General features: G+C 40.6%; 2 protein-coding genes and 1 pseudogene across 2 annotated transcripts; all 3 read right to left on the minus strand.

The window, feature by feature from the left end:
- Positions 1-1,914: 1,914 nt before the first annotated feature.
- LOC149381652 (UDP-glycosyltransferase 87A1-like) lies at positions 1,915-4,014 on the minus strand. The gene is made up of 2 exons (XM_089629802.1): positions 3,337-4,014; positions 1,915-3,003 (listed from the first exon to the last, which is right to left on the minus strand). Exons 1-2 carry the CDS (start codon positions 3,815-3,817, stop codon positions 2,102-2,104), a joined length of 1,383 nt encoding a protein of 460 aa, XP_089485928.1. The 5' UTR covers positions 3,818-4,014; the 3' UTR covers positions 1,915-2,101.
- A 2,077-nt stretch (positions 4,015-6,091) lies between these two features.
- Positions 6,092-8,352, minus strand: LOC149381653 (UDP-glycosyltransferase 87A1-like). Its single transcript, XM_089601046.1, has 2 exons — positions 7,582-8,352; positions 6,092-7,096 (listed from the first exon to the last, which is right to left on the minus strand). Exons 1-2 carry the CDS (start codon positions 8,057-8,059, stop codon positions 6,213-6,215), a joined length of 1,362 nt encoding a protein of 453 aa, XP_089457172.1. The 5' UTR covers positions 8,060-8,352; the 3' UTR covers positions 6,092-6,212.
- An 8,626-nt stretch (positions 8,353-16,978) lies between these two features.
- On the minus strand, positions 16,979-19,243 carry LOC149381654 (UDP-glycosyltransferase 87A1 pseudogene; annotated as a pseudogene).
- Between the last annotated feature and the right edge of the window lie 16 nt (positions 19,244-19,259).

A 19,259-nucleotide genomic window follows, 5' to 3' on the forward strand; every position in this document is an offset into this window, starting at 1 on the left:
GTACATCTTCATTTGTTTCTTCTGCTATGAAGCAGGTGATGATCAAGTAGCTTGAGTCAGAGATCAAGGAGAAGAATGATTGATATCAAGAGGTTTATTGTGGCAAGGATGAAGCTGACTGCTCTTCTTAGAGATCTCAAGTACTCGGTGGATGAAGTTCCTACTGAAGAAGAAAATGAAGACAACGAGACCGCTGCGTGACCAACAATGTGTTTTTTTCTTTAATTTTAATTCTTTTTAGTCTTTTAAGCTTTTGTTTATCTCAATCTAGACTTTATTATTCCTTTGGCTTGTCTTTCTATGGCAAAAATAGAGAGTATTTTTTGTTGAGTGCTTAGTTTCTTTTTGGTTGTAATAGGTAGACTTAAACCATGCTTTACTTCCTTTTGATTGAACTGGTGGTTATTTCTTTTGGTTTGCTCCAAGCACTATGCGTAGTGTCTATTTGTTTTGCCAAAAATGTCAAGAGAGAGATTGTTGGATCCTATGTGGCATGATTTAGTTTGGAAAAACAATTTTGTTAAAGTTTTTCGAGCTTTCTGCAAGAAGATGTTCAAGACTCGGGTTACTTGTGCTGCATTGTCCTCCCGCGCGAATATAACTGAAAACTTCACAGTTGTCAGTTAAGAATACATTGGGTATATATTATCGGATATTTGGTTTCCAATTCTTGTAGATTCACGAGAGATTTTGTGGATTGACCTAATAAAGCTCTTTGGAGTCGAATTAGGTCATTCACTCTTTTGTTAGGTAAATCACGTAGCCTTAAACCTTTAGCTAGTCTATCTGTCTTGGAGATATTCATCGACAACTAGCTATTGGTGCTAGCAATTCTATGATCACTGCCTTGATATGAATTTGTAAGTGCGTGTGTTTGCATTGACGTGCTTGATAATCTTTGGGAGAAGATTGGGTGAAACATAAAGAGGGAGTCTCGAATCTGAGGGGAGCTCAAATCGTCATCCACTGGATGATGTCAAGGATGGAGGTGTTTACGATGGAGTCATCAAACTTAATATCCCTATTCATTTGACTGATCGATATAGTGAATTGTTTTCACCCGAATGTATAATTCCACTGAGTATGTTATTTATAACTGAACATGATTACCAATTCTTTTTTGTCCTTTACTCACTTTTGTTTGATTGTTTGCTTGTTTATCACCTTGATTAAAACTGCTTATAGACAATCAGTTGTTCAACAAGTTATTTCACCCACTTGTTGAATAACCATCTTAATCACGTATAATTTCAGTTTTGTTAAATAGTCATGATCAAATATTTACACGCGTAAATTAATTGAAATGACTTATCAAAACGTTGATTATTTCCCTAAAATTTCCCTAAAACTTCCTAAACATTGGCTATTTACCTAACATTTACAAAATATTGGCTAATTAGAAATTTTTCTAATTTTAATTGGTTAGTTTGCTAAGTATGTTCACATGATATTAGAACTATTTTTCTTCTAATTAAAACTATTATAGTGTATATACTTAATACATTATGATATTGACGTTTTAGAGAGAGAGAGAGAGAGAGAGAGAGAGAGAGAGAGAGAGAGAGAGAGAGAGAGAGAGAAAGAGAATGATATTACTAACATAGTGGCTTAGGTGGTGATGATATTACTCAGCTTCACATGGCTTACATATAATTGGCCACTTAAACAAAAGGATACACTCTTATTGGATATTGTTATGAACAGTAAAACTCCATTGTACATAGATGTATAATCTGAAAAATAGTAAATATTTATACGAGCTCTTCGACAAACATTTTCAATGGCTCATAATTAATGAGCATGCACAATTTTACAAGTTTATTCTTGTTAGGATTTGATGAGCCCAATATCGACCTAGACTAGAAAACGAGTAGCAAATACGAAGAACAAAAGACACAATTTATGATTCGCTCTCATTACAAAAAATACAAAAAATGCGTCAACTTTATTGCTCCAGATTTTATTATGGATTCAAATTGATGTTTGCAACTATTAGCTGATAAGTGCACAATTATAACATAGAAATTGGAGGTAAAGGTGAAATTTGACATATAGTGGAGCACATGAGAAGATCATGAATGATAAGGCAATAAATAAAAGCTCAAGTGCGAGCATCTGGCGAAATATCCCTCACGAAAGCATCAAAGTTAGCATCCGAAGAACCGCCTTTGGCGACTGCCCCGCGGCACGCCTCTCGAAGATCCTCCGCTCTTCTCCTCACCGAAACCCCTTCGCTGCCGTCCAAATCCATGAGCTTCCTCACTAGCCCGGCGATCTCGTCCCTCGTCGCCACACACTCATCGCCCGTCCCAACCGCCTCTTTCCTCACCCGATACCCGATCTTCCAATCCTCGACCACCCTCTTGCTATTCGGAATCTGGTCCCAAAATATCGGAAAAGTGAGCATCGGAACGCCTGCGAAGACGCTCTCCATCGTCGAATTCCAGCCGCAGTGAGTCCAAAACCCGCCCACGGAAGGATGACACAACACCCTTAGTTGGTCGCACCACGGGACCACAAACCCTAATCCGTTTCTGTTACTCGCGTCGATGAGTTTGGTATCTCCACGCGCCACCCAAAGATACCTAACCCTGCTACCGTTCACTCCGGCCACGATCTCGTCTAGCTGTGCCTTCGAAACCGACAGAAAACTGCCCATCGAGATGTACAGCACAGAGCAGTCTGGCTGAGAGTCCAACCACTTGATGTAGCTTGGCTCGGCGTTGTTGCGGTCGATTCCATGTTGGTGAAGAAGGAAGTGGGGGATGGTGGGCCCGATGGGGTAGACCGGGAAAGGGAATTCGGTCTTCAGAGCGTCGAATACTTCGGGTTCGAGCTCGTAAGCGGAGGTGAAGAGAAGGTACTTTGCTTTTGAGACGCTGGAGATGAATTCATGGACGATCGGCAAGACTTTGAGGCCGTCACCAAAGAAGAATGTTGTGAGATCTGCGAGGCGGGTCGGGGAAACTCCCGGGATGTAGCTTACTATTTCTTGTCCTCGCTCTTTTCATAACATGTTATAAACAAAAAAGAACTTGTAAAATTATACTATTCTTGATTTGGTAAAGTTGAATTGAGACATTTATTTTTCTGTTTTGACACATTATAAAACTGATGAGAGCTATGGCTAAGTTATTAACTGCTGATCGACACTTTGGTATTCCCAAAAAAAAAAAAAAAAAAACTGCTGACATTTTAGCTTATGTTTCAACTTCCAAGTCCACGCTACTGCAAGTCTACAACCTTTATGTATCATTATAAGATCATTGACGCCTTATTCTAAGTTTCTAACACATGCACGGACAAGATGTAAAAAAAAAAAAAAATCTTACTCACCGGAAAGATTAGCTGGGAAATGGTGGTGGAGTCTCAAGAGCTCAAAATGATGGAACACCGAGAACACCGAAGCGGATATCGGACAGAGCGAAGCCACTGGGATGTTCTTCCGGCAGCCAACATCGACGATCCCCTTGAAGAAGCTGTCGGCTAATATAACGCTCGGCTCCGGCTCGAGCCGATCCAGAAGCTCCTCGAACAGACCCTCCAGTTTGGTGCTGACGGCCTGGATGAAGCCCGGGAAGTCGCCGGCGCGGCCGTGCTCCGACGGAATGGCGTTGGGGATCGCCGCGAGGGAGATGTTGGTGGGCCGGGTCGGGTCGGGCCCGATGAGTCCGGCCCATTCCTCTGTGACCACGAACGTCACGACAATGTCCGGCTTCTTCGCGCACAGCTGCTTGCATATGTTCATCATCGGGTTGACGTGGCCTCTGCCAGGGAACGGCAGAGCTACCACGTGGCACTTTCTGACTGGCTCCATGTATTTATTGCCGATCTCGAGAGAGGGAGAGAGAGAGAGAAATAGAGCGCTTTTCTTTTGGGGATGGACTGGATTGGAGAGAAAGTAGTTGGAAGTCCGCTTTCACGTTGATAAATGTGTCTTAATCGGCGAGTAAATCTGTAACTGTTAAGACTTAAGAGACACACATCATTCTTTTCTTGGCTTTTGTGTTTCCAAGGTAGTGTTAATTTCTGGAAATAATTGTTTAAAAAATGGCACTTGAATGTATTTTATGGCCAATTTTAAAATCTTACTTTGTGACAATAATTCAGCCACCAACCTCAAAATAGGCGGGTCTTTTGACTTAATCAGGAACTAAAACACACATCATCATTTTCCTTTATATGGTCTCTGTTTCCGTATCAATGCAATGTACGTAGTAGTTTAGTACAATTTGAATTATGGGAAATATGGCATAAAAATGTATCAAATAACGATTTGAATGCTGATTAAAGATGAAAATTCAATTAATTTAGATTAGTCTTTAACCAAAAATTTAGGTCAAAGGTTAACCGTTTAGCCGAATTTTTTCAGTCAAGTTAATCTAAATTAACCGAGACTAGCCAAATTATTTTAATCATTTATTTAATATTTAAATTTATTAAGAAAATTTAAATAGGCGGGTCTTTTGACTTAATCACGAACTAAAACACACATCATCATTTCCTTTATATGGTCTCTGTTTCCGTATCAATTCAATGCAAATGCATATGCATGTGATGTAGTGTACGTAGCAGTTTAATACAACTTGAATCGTGGGAAATATGGCATAAAAATGTATCAAATAACGGTTTGAATGCTCGTTTCGTGACACAAGTTTGAGAAGGACCCACACGTTGAAATAGTAGAGAGAGAGAGAGAGGGTGTTAATGGCGAATGATATTTTGGTACCAAAAAATTTATCTCTTTCTTAATCATTGTCATAAATTTGGAATAAAACACAATGAATGGATTTGGATAAAAAAAAAAATAGATGATCATAGTTTTGGAATTATTTCAATTTAAATTAGAATTAATGTACCTGAAAGCCCACTAAACTCATGCACCAACTATCATGGATTATACCAAAACTATGACTATTTGAAAATATTTTTTTTTTAACAAAAATTCATTAATTGCTTCTAATTTCAAAACTATAGTTGTTTATCGACAAACATATCAATAAACAACTATGTTTATTGACTATTGATCATAGTTTTGGAATTTTAAACAAATAATAGATTTTGGTCCAAAAAAATTATAATGGTCATAATTTTGGAATTATCCTTTTGATCCATCATGTTTTAAATGAGCAAAAAATTACATTGTTAATGATGAATCAAAGGCATGTAATTTATTTTTGATATTTTTTTTACAAGGAGTTATTGCCACCCACACTAAGTACTTCAAAGCAAGGAAAAAAATGCCGTTTTCGTTGCCGTTTCGAGCCTCCTGATTTACGAAAATTCGTCATGCCGATGGAATTTCCAACGGAAAAATTGTGGAAATGGGCAAGTGAAATGCCGTTTTCAAATGCCGATTTCCATGGAAATTCGACGTGCCGACGGAAAACCGAACGGAAATAATGTGGTAAAATATATTATAAATATATACATACATATATTTTTCAATTTTTAAACATATATAAAGAAAATACATTATGTATATAATCTTTTTTAATAGAAAATTGTATATATATAATATTTTATAAATGTGTGTTATTAATAATATTTAATATATATAATTTATAAATGTGTGATATTATCTATTACACTATGTGTGATATTATCCATTTAATTGTGGACTTGAATAAGGAATTATTAAATGGATATGACCCATTTGCAACAAAAATTAAGGACACAGTTGCAACAAAAAAGTTAATTTTGGGTCAGAAGTGAAGCTTAGGGAAAAAGCTGAGGACTTAAATGAGCAATTAACCAACTCTTGGTTATTACGTTTGTTTTCTTCTTCTTCTTCCTTTCTTCTTCGTGCTTCATCTGCAGAAACTAAAAAAAAACCAGAGTTTCGTTTATTTTTTTTTTCTTTTCCTGGGAATGTCGGCGAATTTCCACGACACGTTGATGGTTTTATACAGGGAGATGAACGACATTGACCGGCAGAGACCAAGCGAAAACGACATGCCGTTTCTTGGAAAACCGAACGACAAATTAGAAGGAAACGACACAATTGCTTGTCTCCGGCCGTTAACCCTCCGAAATGGAATTTCCAGCCGAAATTCCGGGAAATTCGTCGGCATTTAGTTCCTTGCTTCAAATACATATAATTATACCGTAGCCATAGAAAAAAAAGGAACAATATTTATTTCAAGGAACAATAGTTTTTGTTGTTGAAAAAAGTAGATAAAATCATAAATGACAAGGTAAATCATCAAAGCTCAACCGTGACAATCTCTCGAAATATCCCTAAGAAACAAATCAAGGTTAATATCTGAAGAACCGCCTCCGGAGACAGCTCCACAACATGCCTCTCGAAGCTTTTCCGCCCTTCTCCTCATCGAAAACCCTTCGTTGCTGTCCATATCCATGAGCCTCTTCACGAGCATAACAATCTCGTCCCTTGTCGCCAAACGCTCGTCGCCCGTCCCAAACGCCTCTTTCCTCACCCGATACCCGATCTTCCAATCCTTAACCACCCTCTTACTGTTAGGAATCTGGTCCCAAAATATGGGGAAAGTGAGCATCGGAACACCCGCGAAGACGCTCTCCATTGTCGAATTCCATCCACAGTGTGTCCAAAAGCCACCAACTGAAGGGTGGCACAACACCTTCAATTGGTCGCACCACGACACCACAAACCCTAATCCATTTTCATTACTCGCGTCGATGAATTCGGTATCCCGACGCGCCACCCACATGTACCTAACGCCGCTACCATTCACACCAACCACCATCTCATCTAGTTGGGCCTTTGAAAGTGATAGAAAACTGCCCATTGAGATGTACAACACAGAGTGGTCTGGCTGAGAGTCTAGCCATTTGATGTAGGTTGGATTAGCATTCTTGTGGTCGATTCCATGGGGGATGGTGGGTCCGATTGGGTAGAGCGGGAAAGGAAATTTGGTCTTCAGAGCGTCGAAGACTTCGGGTTCGAGCTCGTAAGCGGAGGTGAAGAGAAGGTAGTTTGCTTTTGACACGTTGGAGATGGCTTCCTCGACGTTTGGCAACACTTTGAGACCGTCGCCAAAGAAGAATGTGGTGAGGTCAGCGAGGCGGGTTGGTGAAACTCCCGGGATGTACTTCACTATTTCTTCTCCTCGTTCTTCTCATAATATTGCACATAACAAAATAGAAAATGTTAAAATGAATTGAGACATTTATATTGAAATATTATGAAACTTATGTTGAGGACTATAATTAAGCTATTTATCTTTGAAAATATAACGGATTAGACCACTTAAAATATTAACATTGCTATTTAGCCAAGATTTCATATATAGTCACTGAATTCTACGAGGCAAACTTAATTTCTGTTAAATTTGTACGTGGCTACTTAGCTACAAAAACTTTTTTTTTTTTCCGATGACAATTATTTATTTATGAGTGAATAATTTACACATGTGACACAATGACAGAACCTATTTCCTATTTTACTATTTTTCAAAGGTAAAAATACAAATATATATGTTTTGTTGTAACCCCCAAGTCTATCTTATATCTATACAGCCCTACCAACCATTTACTCCTCTGGAATTTGAGGTTTCAAAGACAATAACTAAAAAAAATAAAATAAAGGTTCTTACTCACCTGAAAGATTAGCCGGAAAATGGCCGTTGAGTCTCAAGAGCGGGAAGTGATAGAGTACCGAGAACACCGAAGCCGACATGGTCCACAGCGAAGCCACCGGAACATTCTTCCGGCTCCCAACTCCGGCGACCCACTTGATGAAGCTGTCGGCTATTATAACGCTCGGCTCCAACTCGAGCCGACCGAAAAGCTCCTCGAACGGCGCCTCCAGCTTGGTGTTGACGGCCTGGAAGAAGCCCGGGAAGTCTCCGGCGCGGCCGTGCTCCGACGGGATGACGTTGGGGAGCGCCGCGAAGGAGATGTTGGTGGGCCGGGTCGGGTCGGGCCCGAGGAGTTCGGCCCATTCCTGCGTGACCACGAACGTCACCACGATGTCCGGCTTCTTCGCGCACAGCTGCTTGCACATGTTCATCATGGGGTTGACGTGGCCTCTGCCGGGGTACGGCAGAGCCACCACGTGGCACTTTCTGACTTCCATATGTTTATTGCGATAGAGAGAGAGAGAGCTTTTCTTTTGGGGTGGACTGGATTGGAGTGAGAGTAGTTCAGTTTGGAAGCTAGACTTTTAAGGCCTTGATAATAAATGAGATTTAATGCTAAGAAAGAAGCACAAATCATTTTTTGCCTTTCTGTGGTCCTTCACTCTGGACCGGTTCTCTACCTGTGTATACATAGTAGTTTAGTACAACTTGAATTTTTTTTTTTTTTTTTTTTTTTGAAAGCCAGTACAACTTGAATTGTTTGAAATAGGAAAAACATATATTCCCTGTTGTTTGCTCGAAATATTGCGATTATTCCCCCAATTTTTAAAAAATATCACATCTATACCTTTAGATAACTAAAATTTTATTGACTTTTAACTTATTTACTCCAGGAGATATCACATATTTATCTTTTATTTTAGGATTATTTACAGCAATGCCTTTGAACTCCTGCACGTGTAACACTATGCCCCCTCAATTTGAAAACCGTACATAGCCAACCCTAAATAGGATTATTTACAGCAATGCCCCTTGAACTCCTATAAGATAGTCAACCCTAAATTAAGGGGGCATAGTGTTACACGTGCAGGAGTTTATTTTAGGGTTGGCTGTGTACGGTTTTCAAATTGAGGGAGCATAGTGTTACACGTGCAGGAGTTCAAGGGGCATTGCTGTATATAATCTTGAAGACAATAAAGTGTATTAATGAATACCTACTATTCCGTAATTCTCATATATTAGAGATAAATAAAAAAAATCAAAAAATTTAGTGTGGAGATGGATGAAAATCGTATCGGACACATTTCACACATTTTTTTTCTTCTTCGTCAAACCCACAAAACTCCAAGGTCATAGGTCATCGCCATCGCTTTTTTGGACCGCCAAAGCCAATCTCCAAACTTATCGTAAGATGAAGAAGATTTTTTTTAATAAAATAAAAAGTAAATGGAGATATTTTTCCAAAAAAATTAGGTAAATAACCAATTAAAACGTTTGGAATTACTATATAGCCAACGTTTCGTAAATCTTAGATAAATAGTCATAAAGATGACGTGGTCTAATAAATGAAAGTGACTATTTACCTAAGATTTACGTCTGTAAATATATGAAAGTAACTATTTACCTAAGATTTACAAAACATTGACTATTTAGCAATGTGAAACTATAAATATGGCTATTCATCTAATGGACCTTATTTTTTTATAAAATGAAAAATAAATATAAGATCTTATTAAAGGTTATGTGCATTTAATATATATATATATATTTTTTTTAATTATAAAGTCAATAAAAATTATGAAAAGGGTAATATTTGATTCAATGCTAAAAATAGTAATCTAAAGGGATAACTGTGATATTTTTGAAAACTGTGAAAATAATCGTAGCATTTCGATTAAACACAAGAGATACATATGTTATTTTTTTTTTAAAATATGACATGAAAATATATCAAATAATGACTTGAATGCTCGCTTTGAGAAGGACCCACACATTGAAATAGTAAGGTATTAATGAAATTAGAAAATTGGCATTAAAATCTTATTTGTTTCTTCCCCCGCCTTGTGGGCCTCTCACCCAGGCCTGCGAAGAAGCCTTCCCGCCCGCATGATGTGGCTTCTCACCCAAAAGACAGCCCACTCGCCCGGAAGCCCAATTTCGCTCCCCCAAAAGGTAATCTTTCCGCACAAAGCCGAAAATAGCTCGCCCACCAACAAATTTGCTCACCCAAAGCATGTGCAAGGGAATTTTGAGGCCAAATTCGACTGGCCCTCATAAAATGACCCAAAACTCATAAATAAAATTTCAAAACTCTATATATAGCACCTCATTTTATCTTCATGTTGAGGAAAATTTTTCTCTCTAAAGTCCAATTAATGCAAAATTTTCTAATCTTTTATTTTCTCTAAATTAACATATTTAAGGTAACAAAAAGAAGAAGAGAGAATTAAGGTCACTCCACTCATATTGTCATCAAGACTAATGTTGAATGTCGGAGAACGTCCCGAGGGGAAACCTTCCGCGTTCCCTTAGCTCACGTTCTCTTCTTTTCTTAGGAAACCAAGACACCGAACTCACTTTTCGGCGTAAAGTAGAGCGAGGGGACACCACCACACTCAAATCCCTCTTAAAAATAAAAGATCGAAGGCTTTTAGGGCCAATGCTTACAAAGTGTTTTCTCTTTCTCTTGACTTCTAAAAGAGCGGATCCCATCTCTTTGTCACGATTCAAAAATCCTTCGAAACTCTCAGTTGTTCGGCTCTCGTCTCAACTTTTTTTGTGCTTCTTAAAATCTAAAAAAGTGACTTAGGCCCTCCAAGCCAAAATACGCGACCAAATCCGCACACAACACGTGGAGTGTTGATTGAAAAAACGCATTAATAGACATTATATCAAAAAATTTAAATTTCAAATGGTAAGTGTTAATGCTCGTGTGTTAATAGCTTTCCGAATCGTGGGTATCTTTTATTGACCTCGTTAGCGTATATTATTTTGAATTTTACCGGTTTCTAGTAATTTGTGAAAAAAATTATGCAATACGGTTTATATCTTTAATTTGTTTGCTCATATAAAATAAGGGTTATATCTTAATGTTTCTTAATTGTCATTTCAGGTTATCAACATCATGAATGGTAAAAATTGTCAACGTGGAGAAGAACCTATGCGTTCTTAATTGCCATGTCATTTTAACTGTTATTAATATGGCGATCATTTACCATTGTAAAAATTATTGGCAGAAATTAAAAATAAAAGCGTTCATTTTAACACCATAGAGAATACTAAATTTACAGCATGTGCGATGTGTTTGATGCGGTACCTATGATTTTCTTTGTAACCCATAAACCTTTCCATAAGCAGAATCAAATCAAATCACGTACACAAAGCAAAGCAGCTAGACATTCAATTTTTTTGGGTCACCGGAAAAGCTTGAAGATCTCTCAGTATGAGTCATGCAAACCCAAGTGAGTTATTTCAGTTCAGGGTCAATGTAAAGACGTGGAATACGCTCTCAAGTCTCGAACCCATTCAAATATTAACCTTTCCATGCAGAGACTTCATATTTGGTTCGAGAATTCATATGCCATTCTATCAACATTAAACAATATCCGAAATCAAAACCAGTATAGTGATGAAGTATTAAACACTGAAAAATAAAAAATAAAAACAAAAAATAAACAATCCTTAAACTTGTTTTCAATAAAAAGCTCTGATGCAAGTACTACTACTAAGACAGTCTGTTCGCCATGGTCTCTACAAAGACAGTCCTTAAACTAGTAAAGCTACATTTTGAACGTGTACCCGATTTCGCCATGCACTACTACAAATACAGTTTTTCGGTGCGGATGACTTTTGGGTGCGACTATTCGCACCTAAAAGTCGCACCAAAAAGACTTTCAGGTGCGAATAGTCGGACCCAAAAATCAATTAAGCGTTGGAAAATTTTCGCGAAATTTTTTGAATTTGGGTGCGACTAGTCGCACCCAAAACTGTGGTACTACTATTGGGTGCGACTTAGTCGCACCCAATACTTTCTCCGAAGTTATAGGTGCGACTAAGTCGCACCTAAATGAACTAAAATTTTCGGCGGCCAAAACTTCCCCCTTTTTTTACAAAATGTCATTGGGTGCGACATAGTCGCACCCGAAACCACTGACACAAGTCAGTGGGTGCGACTTTGTCGCACCCAAAAGTGTCTTTGGGTGCGACAAAGTCGCACCCAAATTCAAAAGTCTTTATATATAAAGCATGTTCGATCGGGTTTTCATTCAAACACCCAAAAAAACCTGCGATTTCTCTCTGTCTCCGAGTCTCTCCTGCTCTCCCACCCCGTCGCCGCCACCACGACCCTCTCTCTCTCAGCCTCCGTCACGAACCGCCGCCACGACCCTCTCTCTCTCAGCCTCCGTCACGAACCGCCGCCACTACCCTCTCTCTCTCCCACCCCGTCGCAGCCACCACTCCGACCGCCACCACTAGCACTCTCTCTCAGCCTCCGACCGCCACCACTACGCTCCTCCGACCGCCGCCACTACCCTCTATCTCTCTCAGCCTCCGTCACGAGGACCGCCGCCACTACCCTCTCTCTCTCAGGCCACCCCGTCGCAGCCACCACTCCGACCGCCACCACTACCACAAGGTGAGCATTCTTGACCTAGAGTTGATTTTGGATTTTTGAGCTCCGAAATTCAAATTTGGGGTTTCGGATTTCAAAGATGATTTTTGTGAAATTGATTGATTTTGGTTGCTCATTGAACTCGATTAGTGATGGTTATAGCTTGAATTTGTGGATTGAGTTCGGATTTCCTTGGTTTGTTAGTGATTTGGCCGAAATTTGATGAACTAGGATTTGAAGTTTCGAATTTTGGGGCTTTTGATTTCTGCGTGTTGATTGATTCCGACGAGTCCCTCCGCTGCTGCCTCTCCGACCAGCTCCTCCGACTTGTCCCGAGCCTCCGACCAGCCTCTCCGCTTCATTAGGTATTTTTCATAATTTGATTAGTATTTTGATTACTAGTTTAGTTTGATTAGTTTGGCGGGTAGGACTTTGGGTGCGACTGGTCGCACCCGTTGGCCTACCCGCCAAATTTTTGGGTGCGACCAGTCGCACCCGTTGGCCTACCCGCGGACTTTTTCGCACATTTTTTTTGACTTATGGGTGCGAATATGGGTGCGAAAAACCGCACCTAAAAGTCGCACCTAAAAGTTATGACCTTCGGGTGCGACTTTTCGCACCCATGACCTTTAGGTGCGAACTTTCGGGTGCGAAAAAGTCGCACCTAAAGTCGCACCTAAAGGTATCATTGGGTGCGAAAATTGACTTTCAGGTGCGAAAAAAGTCGCACCCAATGCTGTTTTTTGTACTAGTGATGGTCTCTCTGGTACCGTTCTCTCAGCAAATGACAGTCCGTGATCACTAAACTCGAGAGCGAACCTGGAAGTCGTTCCTTGGGCAAGCCCCGGAGTTTGGAACAGCCAGAAATCGTCAAGTGACGGAGCCGAGTCAGCCCTTCAAAGGCCTCGCCGTCGAGTGTCACAAGGTCGTTGTTGTTCTCGATCTACAGAGTGGCCAAACCATCCGGGGAAAAACAACCTGTCCGGAGGGAAAATATCTCTCTCCCACTCGCCGATGGTTAGATCCTCCAGCGGTACGATACTCTGTGCAGTTCTCCGTCCTGAAAGAGCTTTTTTGCAGTGGGTCGACGAGAGAATCTTTAACTTCGAGCTCCGTAACATGCCCAGAATATTCGAACCCAGTTCTGGACATCTATCGAAACATACCGCGGCGAGGCAAGAGACGGGAAAGGTGTGACCCCCGCGGACTGGATGGTGATGCATAGCTTCGGGCATCATTCCAGAGAGTGAAAAGTGAGGTGAGGGAAGGCTTTTCTGCCCATACCCAACGACCAGTCTTTCCATTCCGACATGTCTGATATCCAAAGCTTCTCTAAACATCTGAATGATGGATTGTTGCTGTTGCCAGGCCAGGGTAAATGTCAAAATTCAATTTAAGGACAGTTTTACTTTTTTACAGAGAAATTAGCTAATTTATTTTATTTATTTTTTTATATATAAATTAATAATCAAAGACAATCCCCATATAAATAAAATTAGATAGAACCTGTTAAAGGACTAAAAGAAAAGAAAGAAAGAAAAAAAAAAAAGTTACCTCTGTCTCTGGTTGGTGCCATGGAACTCATCGCCTACTGAGACAGTGCCATCTAGACCGGTTATGTAGAGCTTCTTTAGGGAAGGTAGTTCTCCGAGAGGCGGTAGAAAGCGACAGCCTTTGCAATTCTGTAGGGAGACCGAGACCACACAAGTGAATGAATCATGGCCGACCCAATCTGAGAACACCGAGCCTCAATAGCGGTCGATCACGAGCTCTCTCACGTTCGTATGAGGCCGGAGCGAATCGAGCACTTCCTTTTCTTTCTCCGATCGAGAACTCCACTGCAGTGTCAGGTTTGTGAGGCTGCTCTTGTCCTTCAGACCGGCCTCCCTGGCCTCTGCTGCGTGGGCAACGTTTTCGATGCTTTATATCTCGAGCCTCCCGAAGAAAGGTTGAAGCTTTCTCAATGTGCTGATTTTGGGCCCGCGATTTCCAACCCCGACAACTATCTTAGACAGAGACCGCAAATATTTCAGCCTAGAGAGTTAAATTCACATCTAATCTATGAGATGGTGATCAGTCAGCATACTTGGCTGAAGGCTTCTGATGGTGATCTTTTTGGAGAGCCATTGCACTTCAATGCTGATCCTGAGTTATTCACAAGAAATCATGCCAATGATATTGAAGGAGTACCTGATGCACCAGATGTTCAACGAGATGTTCAACCATCTCCCATCTCTTGCAGGTACATCTTCATTTGTTTCTTCTGCTATGAAGCAGGTGATGATCAAGTAGCTTGAGTCAGAGATCAAGGAGAAGAATGATGATATCAAGAGGTTTATTGTGGCAAGGATGAAGCTGACTGCTCTTCTTAGAGATCTCAAGTACCCGGTGGATATAGTTCCTACTGAAGAAGAAAACGAAGACAACGAGACCGCTGCATGACCAACAATGTATTTTTTTTTTCATTTTAATTCTTTTTAGTCTTTTAAGCTTTTGTTTCTCTCAATCTAGACTTTATTATTCCCCTGGCTTGTCTTTCTATGGCAAAAAAAGAGTATTTTTTGTTGAGTGCTTAGTTTCTTTTTGGTTGTAATAGCTAGACTTAAACCATGCTTTACTTCCTTTTGATTGTAACTGGTGGTTATTTCTTTTGGTTTGCTCCAAGCACTATGCGTAGTGTCTGTTTGTTTTGCCAAAAATGTCAAGAGAGAGATTGTTGGATCCTATGTGGCATGATTTAGTTTGACAAAACAATTTTGTTAAAGTTTTTCGAGCTTTCTGCAGGAAGATATTCAAGACCCGGGTTACTTGTGCTGCATTGTCCTCCCGCGCGAATATAAAATTGTTTTGGTTTATCGGATATTTGGTTTCCAAATCTGGTAGATTCACGAGATTTTATGGATTGACCTAATAAAGCTCTTTGGAGTCGAATCAGGTCATTCACTCTTTTGTTAGGTAAATCACCAGCCTTAAACCTTTAGCTAGTCTCTCTGTCTTGGAGATATTCATCGACAACTAGCTGTTGGTGCTTGCATTTCTATGATCACTGCCTTGATCTGAATTTGTAAGTGCGTGTGTTTGCATTGACGTGCTTGATAATCTTTGGGAGAAGATTGGGTGAAACATAGAGAGGGAGTCTCGAATCAGAGCGGAGCTCAAATCGTCATCCACTGGATGGAGTCAAGGACGGAGGTGTTTGCGATGGAGTCATCAAACTTAATATCTCTATTCCTTTGACTGATTGATATAGTGAATTGTTTTCACCCGAATTTATAGCTGAACATGATTACCAATTCTCTTTTGTCCTTTACTCGCTTTTGTTTGATTGTTTGCTTGTTTATCACATTGATTAAAACTACTTATAGACAATCAGTTGTTCAACAAGTTATTCCACCCACTTGTTGAATAACCATCTTAATCACGTATAATTTCCGTTTTGTTAAATAGCCATGATCAAATATTTACACGCGTAAATGAATTGAAATGACTTATCATGACGTTGATTATTTCCCTAAAATTCCCTAAAACTTCCTAAACATTGTCTATTTACCTAAAATTTACAAAATATTGGCTAATTATAAATTTTTCTAATTTTAATTGGTTAGTTTGCTAAGTATGTTCACATGATATTAGAACTATTATAATTTTCTTTTTTCTTCTAATTAAAACTATTAGAGTGTATATACTTAATACATTATGATATTGACGTTTTTTTTAGAGAGAGAGAGAGAGAGAGAGAGAGAGAGAGAAAGAGAGAGAGAGAGAGAGAGAGAGAGAGAGAGAGAGAGAGAGAGAGAGAGATTGTATGATGTGTATTCAGTTTTGTATATTATTTCAACCCCAAAAAACAACATAGTGGCTTAGGTGGTGATGATATTACTCAGCTTCACATGGCTTACATATAATTGGCCACTTAAACAAAAAGAGACACTCTTATTGGATATTGTTATGAACAGCAAAACTCTGTAATTCTGATTAGTTACAAAGACAAGATGTCGCACACAATGTATTGACAATGTGTCCGACAACTAGCTTGAACACAGATAAAGGATAATCAACAAACAGTACGAAAAATAAAAGACACACAATATGGTTACCCAGTTCGGTGCAACATCACCTACGTCTGGGGGCACTCTGCCAGTGGAAAGAATTTCACTCTATAGTAGTCAATAGTACAAGCAAGGTCTTATATGATTACAACACAAAATCAAAGCCCTAGAAACTATTACCACGAGTGAATACCTAGACCAGAGACCCCCCTGAATTTGAGATCCTCCTCAATTCTACTTTTCGAGCAAACGCCTATGCTCGGATGACTTCAGTCTTCAAACGCACGTGAGTCTTCAATCACGTAAACACAGAACCCAAATCACCAAAACACTCAATCTTCTCGAATAGTATTTGATGAATGACACCGCTTTTATCAATACACAAAGCCTCCCAATCCGCTGGTCTTGCACGTCTAGGAGCTCTAAGTATTTCGATAAAGCGTCAAGGCTGCTAAGAGGGTAGCGCAGGGCTTTTATAGCAACTGTACAATCCTGGAAGTATATCTAGGGTTTCCTTACCCATTCTCCCAAGAATATCACGCAATAAAGTCACCAGCGAGACAATCTGGAAAAACCGAAAACTTGCCAGAAAGAGCTATTGCCACCCATAATAAGTACTTCAAAGACATAATTATACTACAGCCATTGGAAAAAAGAACAATATTTATTTCAAGGAATAATAGTTTTTTTTTTTTTAAAAAGCACATAAAATCATGAATGACAAGGTAAATCATCAAAGCTCAATCGCGACGATCTCACGAAATATCCCTAAGAAACGAATCAAGGTTAGTATCCGAAGAACCGCCTCTGGAGACAGCTCCACGACACGCCTCTCGAAGCTTTTCCGCTCTTCTCCTCATCGAAACCCCTTCGTTGCCGCCGTCCATATCCATGCGCCTCTTCACGAGCATGATAATCTCGTCCCTTGTCACTAAACGCTCGCCGCCCGTCTCAAACGCCTGTTTCCTCACCCGATACCCGATCTTCCAATCCTTAACCACCCTCTTGCTATTCGGAATCTGGTCCCCAAATATGGGGAAAGTGAGCATCGGAACACTCGCGAAGACGCTCCCCAGTATCGAATTCCATCCGCAGTGTGTCCAAAAAAGCCGCCAACTGAAGGGTGGCACAACACCTTTAGTTGGTCACACCACGACACCACAAACCCTAATCCGTTTTTATTACTTGCGTCGATGAATTCGGTATCCCAACGCGCCACCCACAAGTACCTAACGCCGCTATCATTCACACCAGCCATCATCTCATCTAGTTGGGCCTTTGAAACTGATAGAAAACTGCCCATTGAGATGTACAACACAGAGTGGTCTGGCTGAGAGCCTAGCCATTTGACCGTCGCCGAAGAAGAATGTGGTGAGGTCAGCGAGGCGGGTTGGTGAAACTCCCGGGATGTACTTCACTATTTCTTCTCCTCGTTCTTCTCATAATATTGCACATAACAAAATAGAAAATGTTAAAATGAATTGAGACATTTATATTGAAATATTATGAAACTTATGTTGAGGACTATAATTAAGCTATTTATCTTTGAAAATATAACGGATTAGACCACTTAAAATATTAACATTGCTATTTAGCCAAGATTTCATATATAGTCACTGAATTCTACGAGGCAAACTTAATTTCTGTTAAATTTGTACGTGGCTACTTAGCTACAAAAACTTTTTTTTTTTTCCGATGACAATTATTTATTTATGAGTGAATAATTTACACATGTGACACAATGACAGAACCTATTTCCTATTTTACTATTTTTCAAAGGTAAAAATACAAATATATATGTTTTGTTGTAACCCCCAAGTCTATCTTATATCTATACAGCCCTACCAACCATTTACTCCTCTGGAATTTGAGGTTTCAAAGACAATAACCAAAAAAATAAAATAAAGGTTCTTACTCACCTGAAAGATTAGCCGGGAAATGGCCGTTGAGTCTCAAGAGCGGGAAGTGATAGATCACCGAGAACACCGAAGCCGACATGGTCCACAGCGAAGCCACCGGAACATTTTTCCGGCTCCCAACTCCGGCGACCCATTTGATGAAGCTGTCGGCTATTATAACGCTCGGCTCCAACTCGAGCCGACCGAAAAGCTCCTCGAACGGCGCCTCCAGCTTGGTGCTGACGGCCTGGAAGAAGCCCGGGAAGTCTCCGGCGCGGCCGTGCTTCGACGGGATGACGTTGGGGAGCTCCGCGAAGGAGATGTTGGTGGGCCGGGTCGGGTCGGGCCCGAGGAGTTCGGCCCATTCCTGTGTGACCACGAACGTCACCACGATGTCCGGCTTCTTCGCACACAGCTGCTTGCACAAGTTCATCATGGGGTTGACGTGGCCTCTGCCGGGGTACGGCAGAGCTACCACGTGGCACTTTCTGACTGGCTCCACTACTACAAATAAGCCTTTCTGGTGCGGAGGGGCATTAGGTGCGACAAGTCGCACCTAATTGGGCATCAGGTGCGACTTGTCGCACTCAAAGGGCTCCAAAAAAGAAAAAAATTTCGCTGATTTTAAGTGGTATTGGGTGCGAATAGTTTTGAAAACTTTCGGGTGCGACAAGTCGCACCTGACAGTCCAAAAAAAATTCAGCGCTCAACTTCTCCCCCTCATTTTTTTCATTTGTCTGACGTGGAATTAATTTTTAAGTTTTTTTTTTTTTACTATCAGGTGCGACTAGTCGCACCTGATAGTTTTTTTAGGTGCGACTAGTCGCACCTATTTGAGTATCAGGTGCGACTTGTCGCACCTGATTACTAGGGTTAGTTTATAAAACACAATTTCCTGGTTCGTCTTCCTCATTTGGTCACAGCCGAAAAAATCAAACCCTCTCTTCCTCCCTCTGCGAGCCACCACTGCGAGCCACCACCGTGAGCCACCACCATCTCCCTCGCTCTCTCTTTTCCGAGGTACCACCGCGAACCACCACCGAGGCCACCCCGGCGAGCCACCACCGCGAGCCACCGTCCTCGCCGCGTCGCCTCAGCCCCGTCCTCGCCGCGTCGCCTCATCCCCGTCCTCGCTCTC

This window comes from Urtica dioica, chromosome 11, assembly GCF_054948205.1.
Source record: "Urtica dioica subsp. dioica isolate 48M chromosome 11, U.dioica_male_clone48M_v1_H2, whole genome shotgun sequence".
In the NCBI taxonomy this organism is placed as follows: Eukaryota; Viridiplantae; Streptophyta; class Magnoliopsida; order Rosales; family Urticaceae; genus Urtica; species Urtica dioica.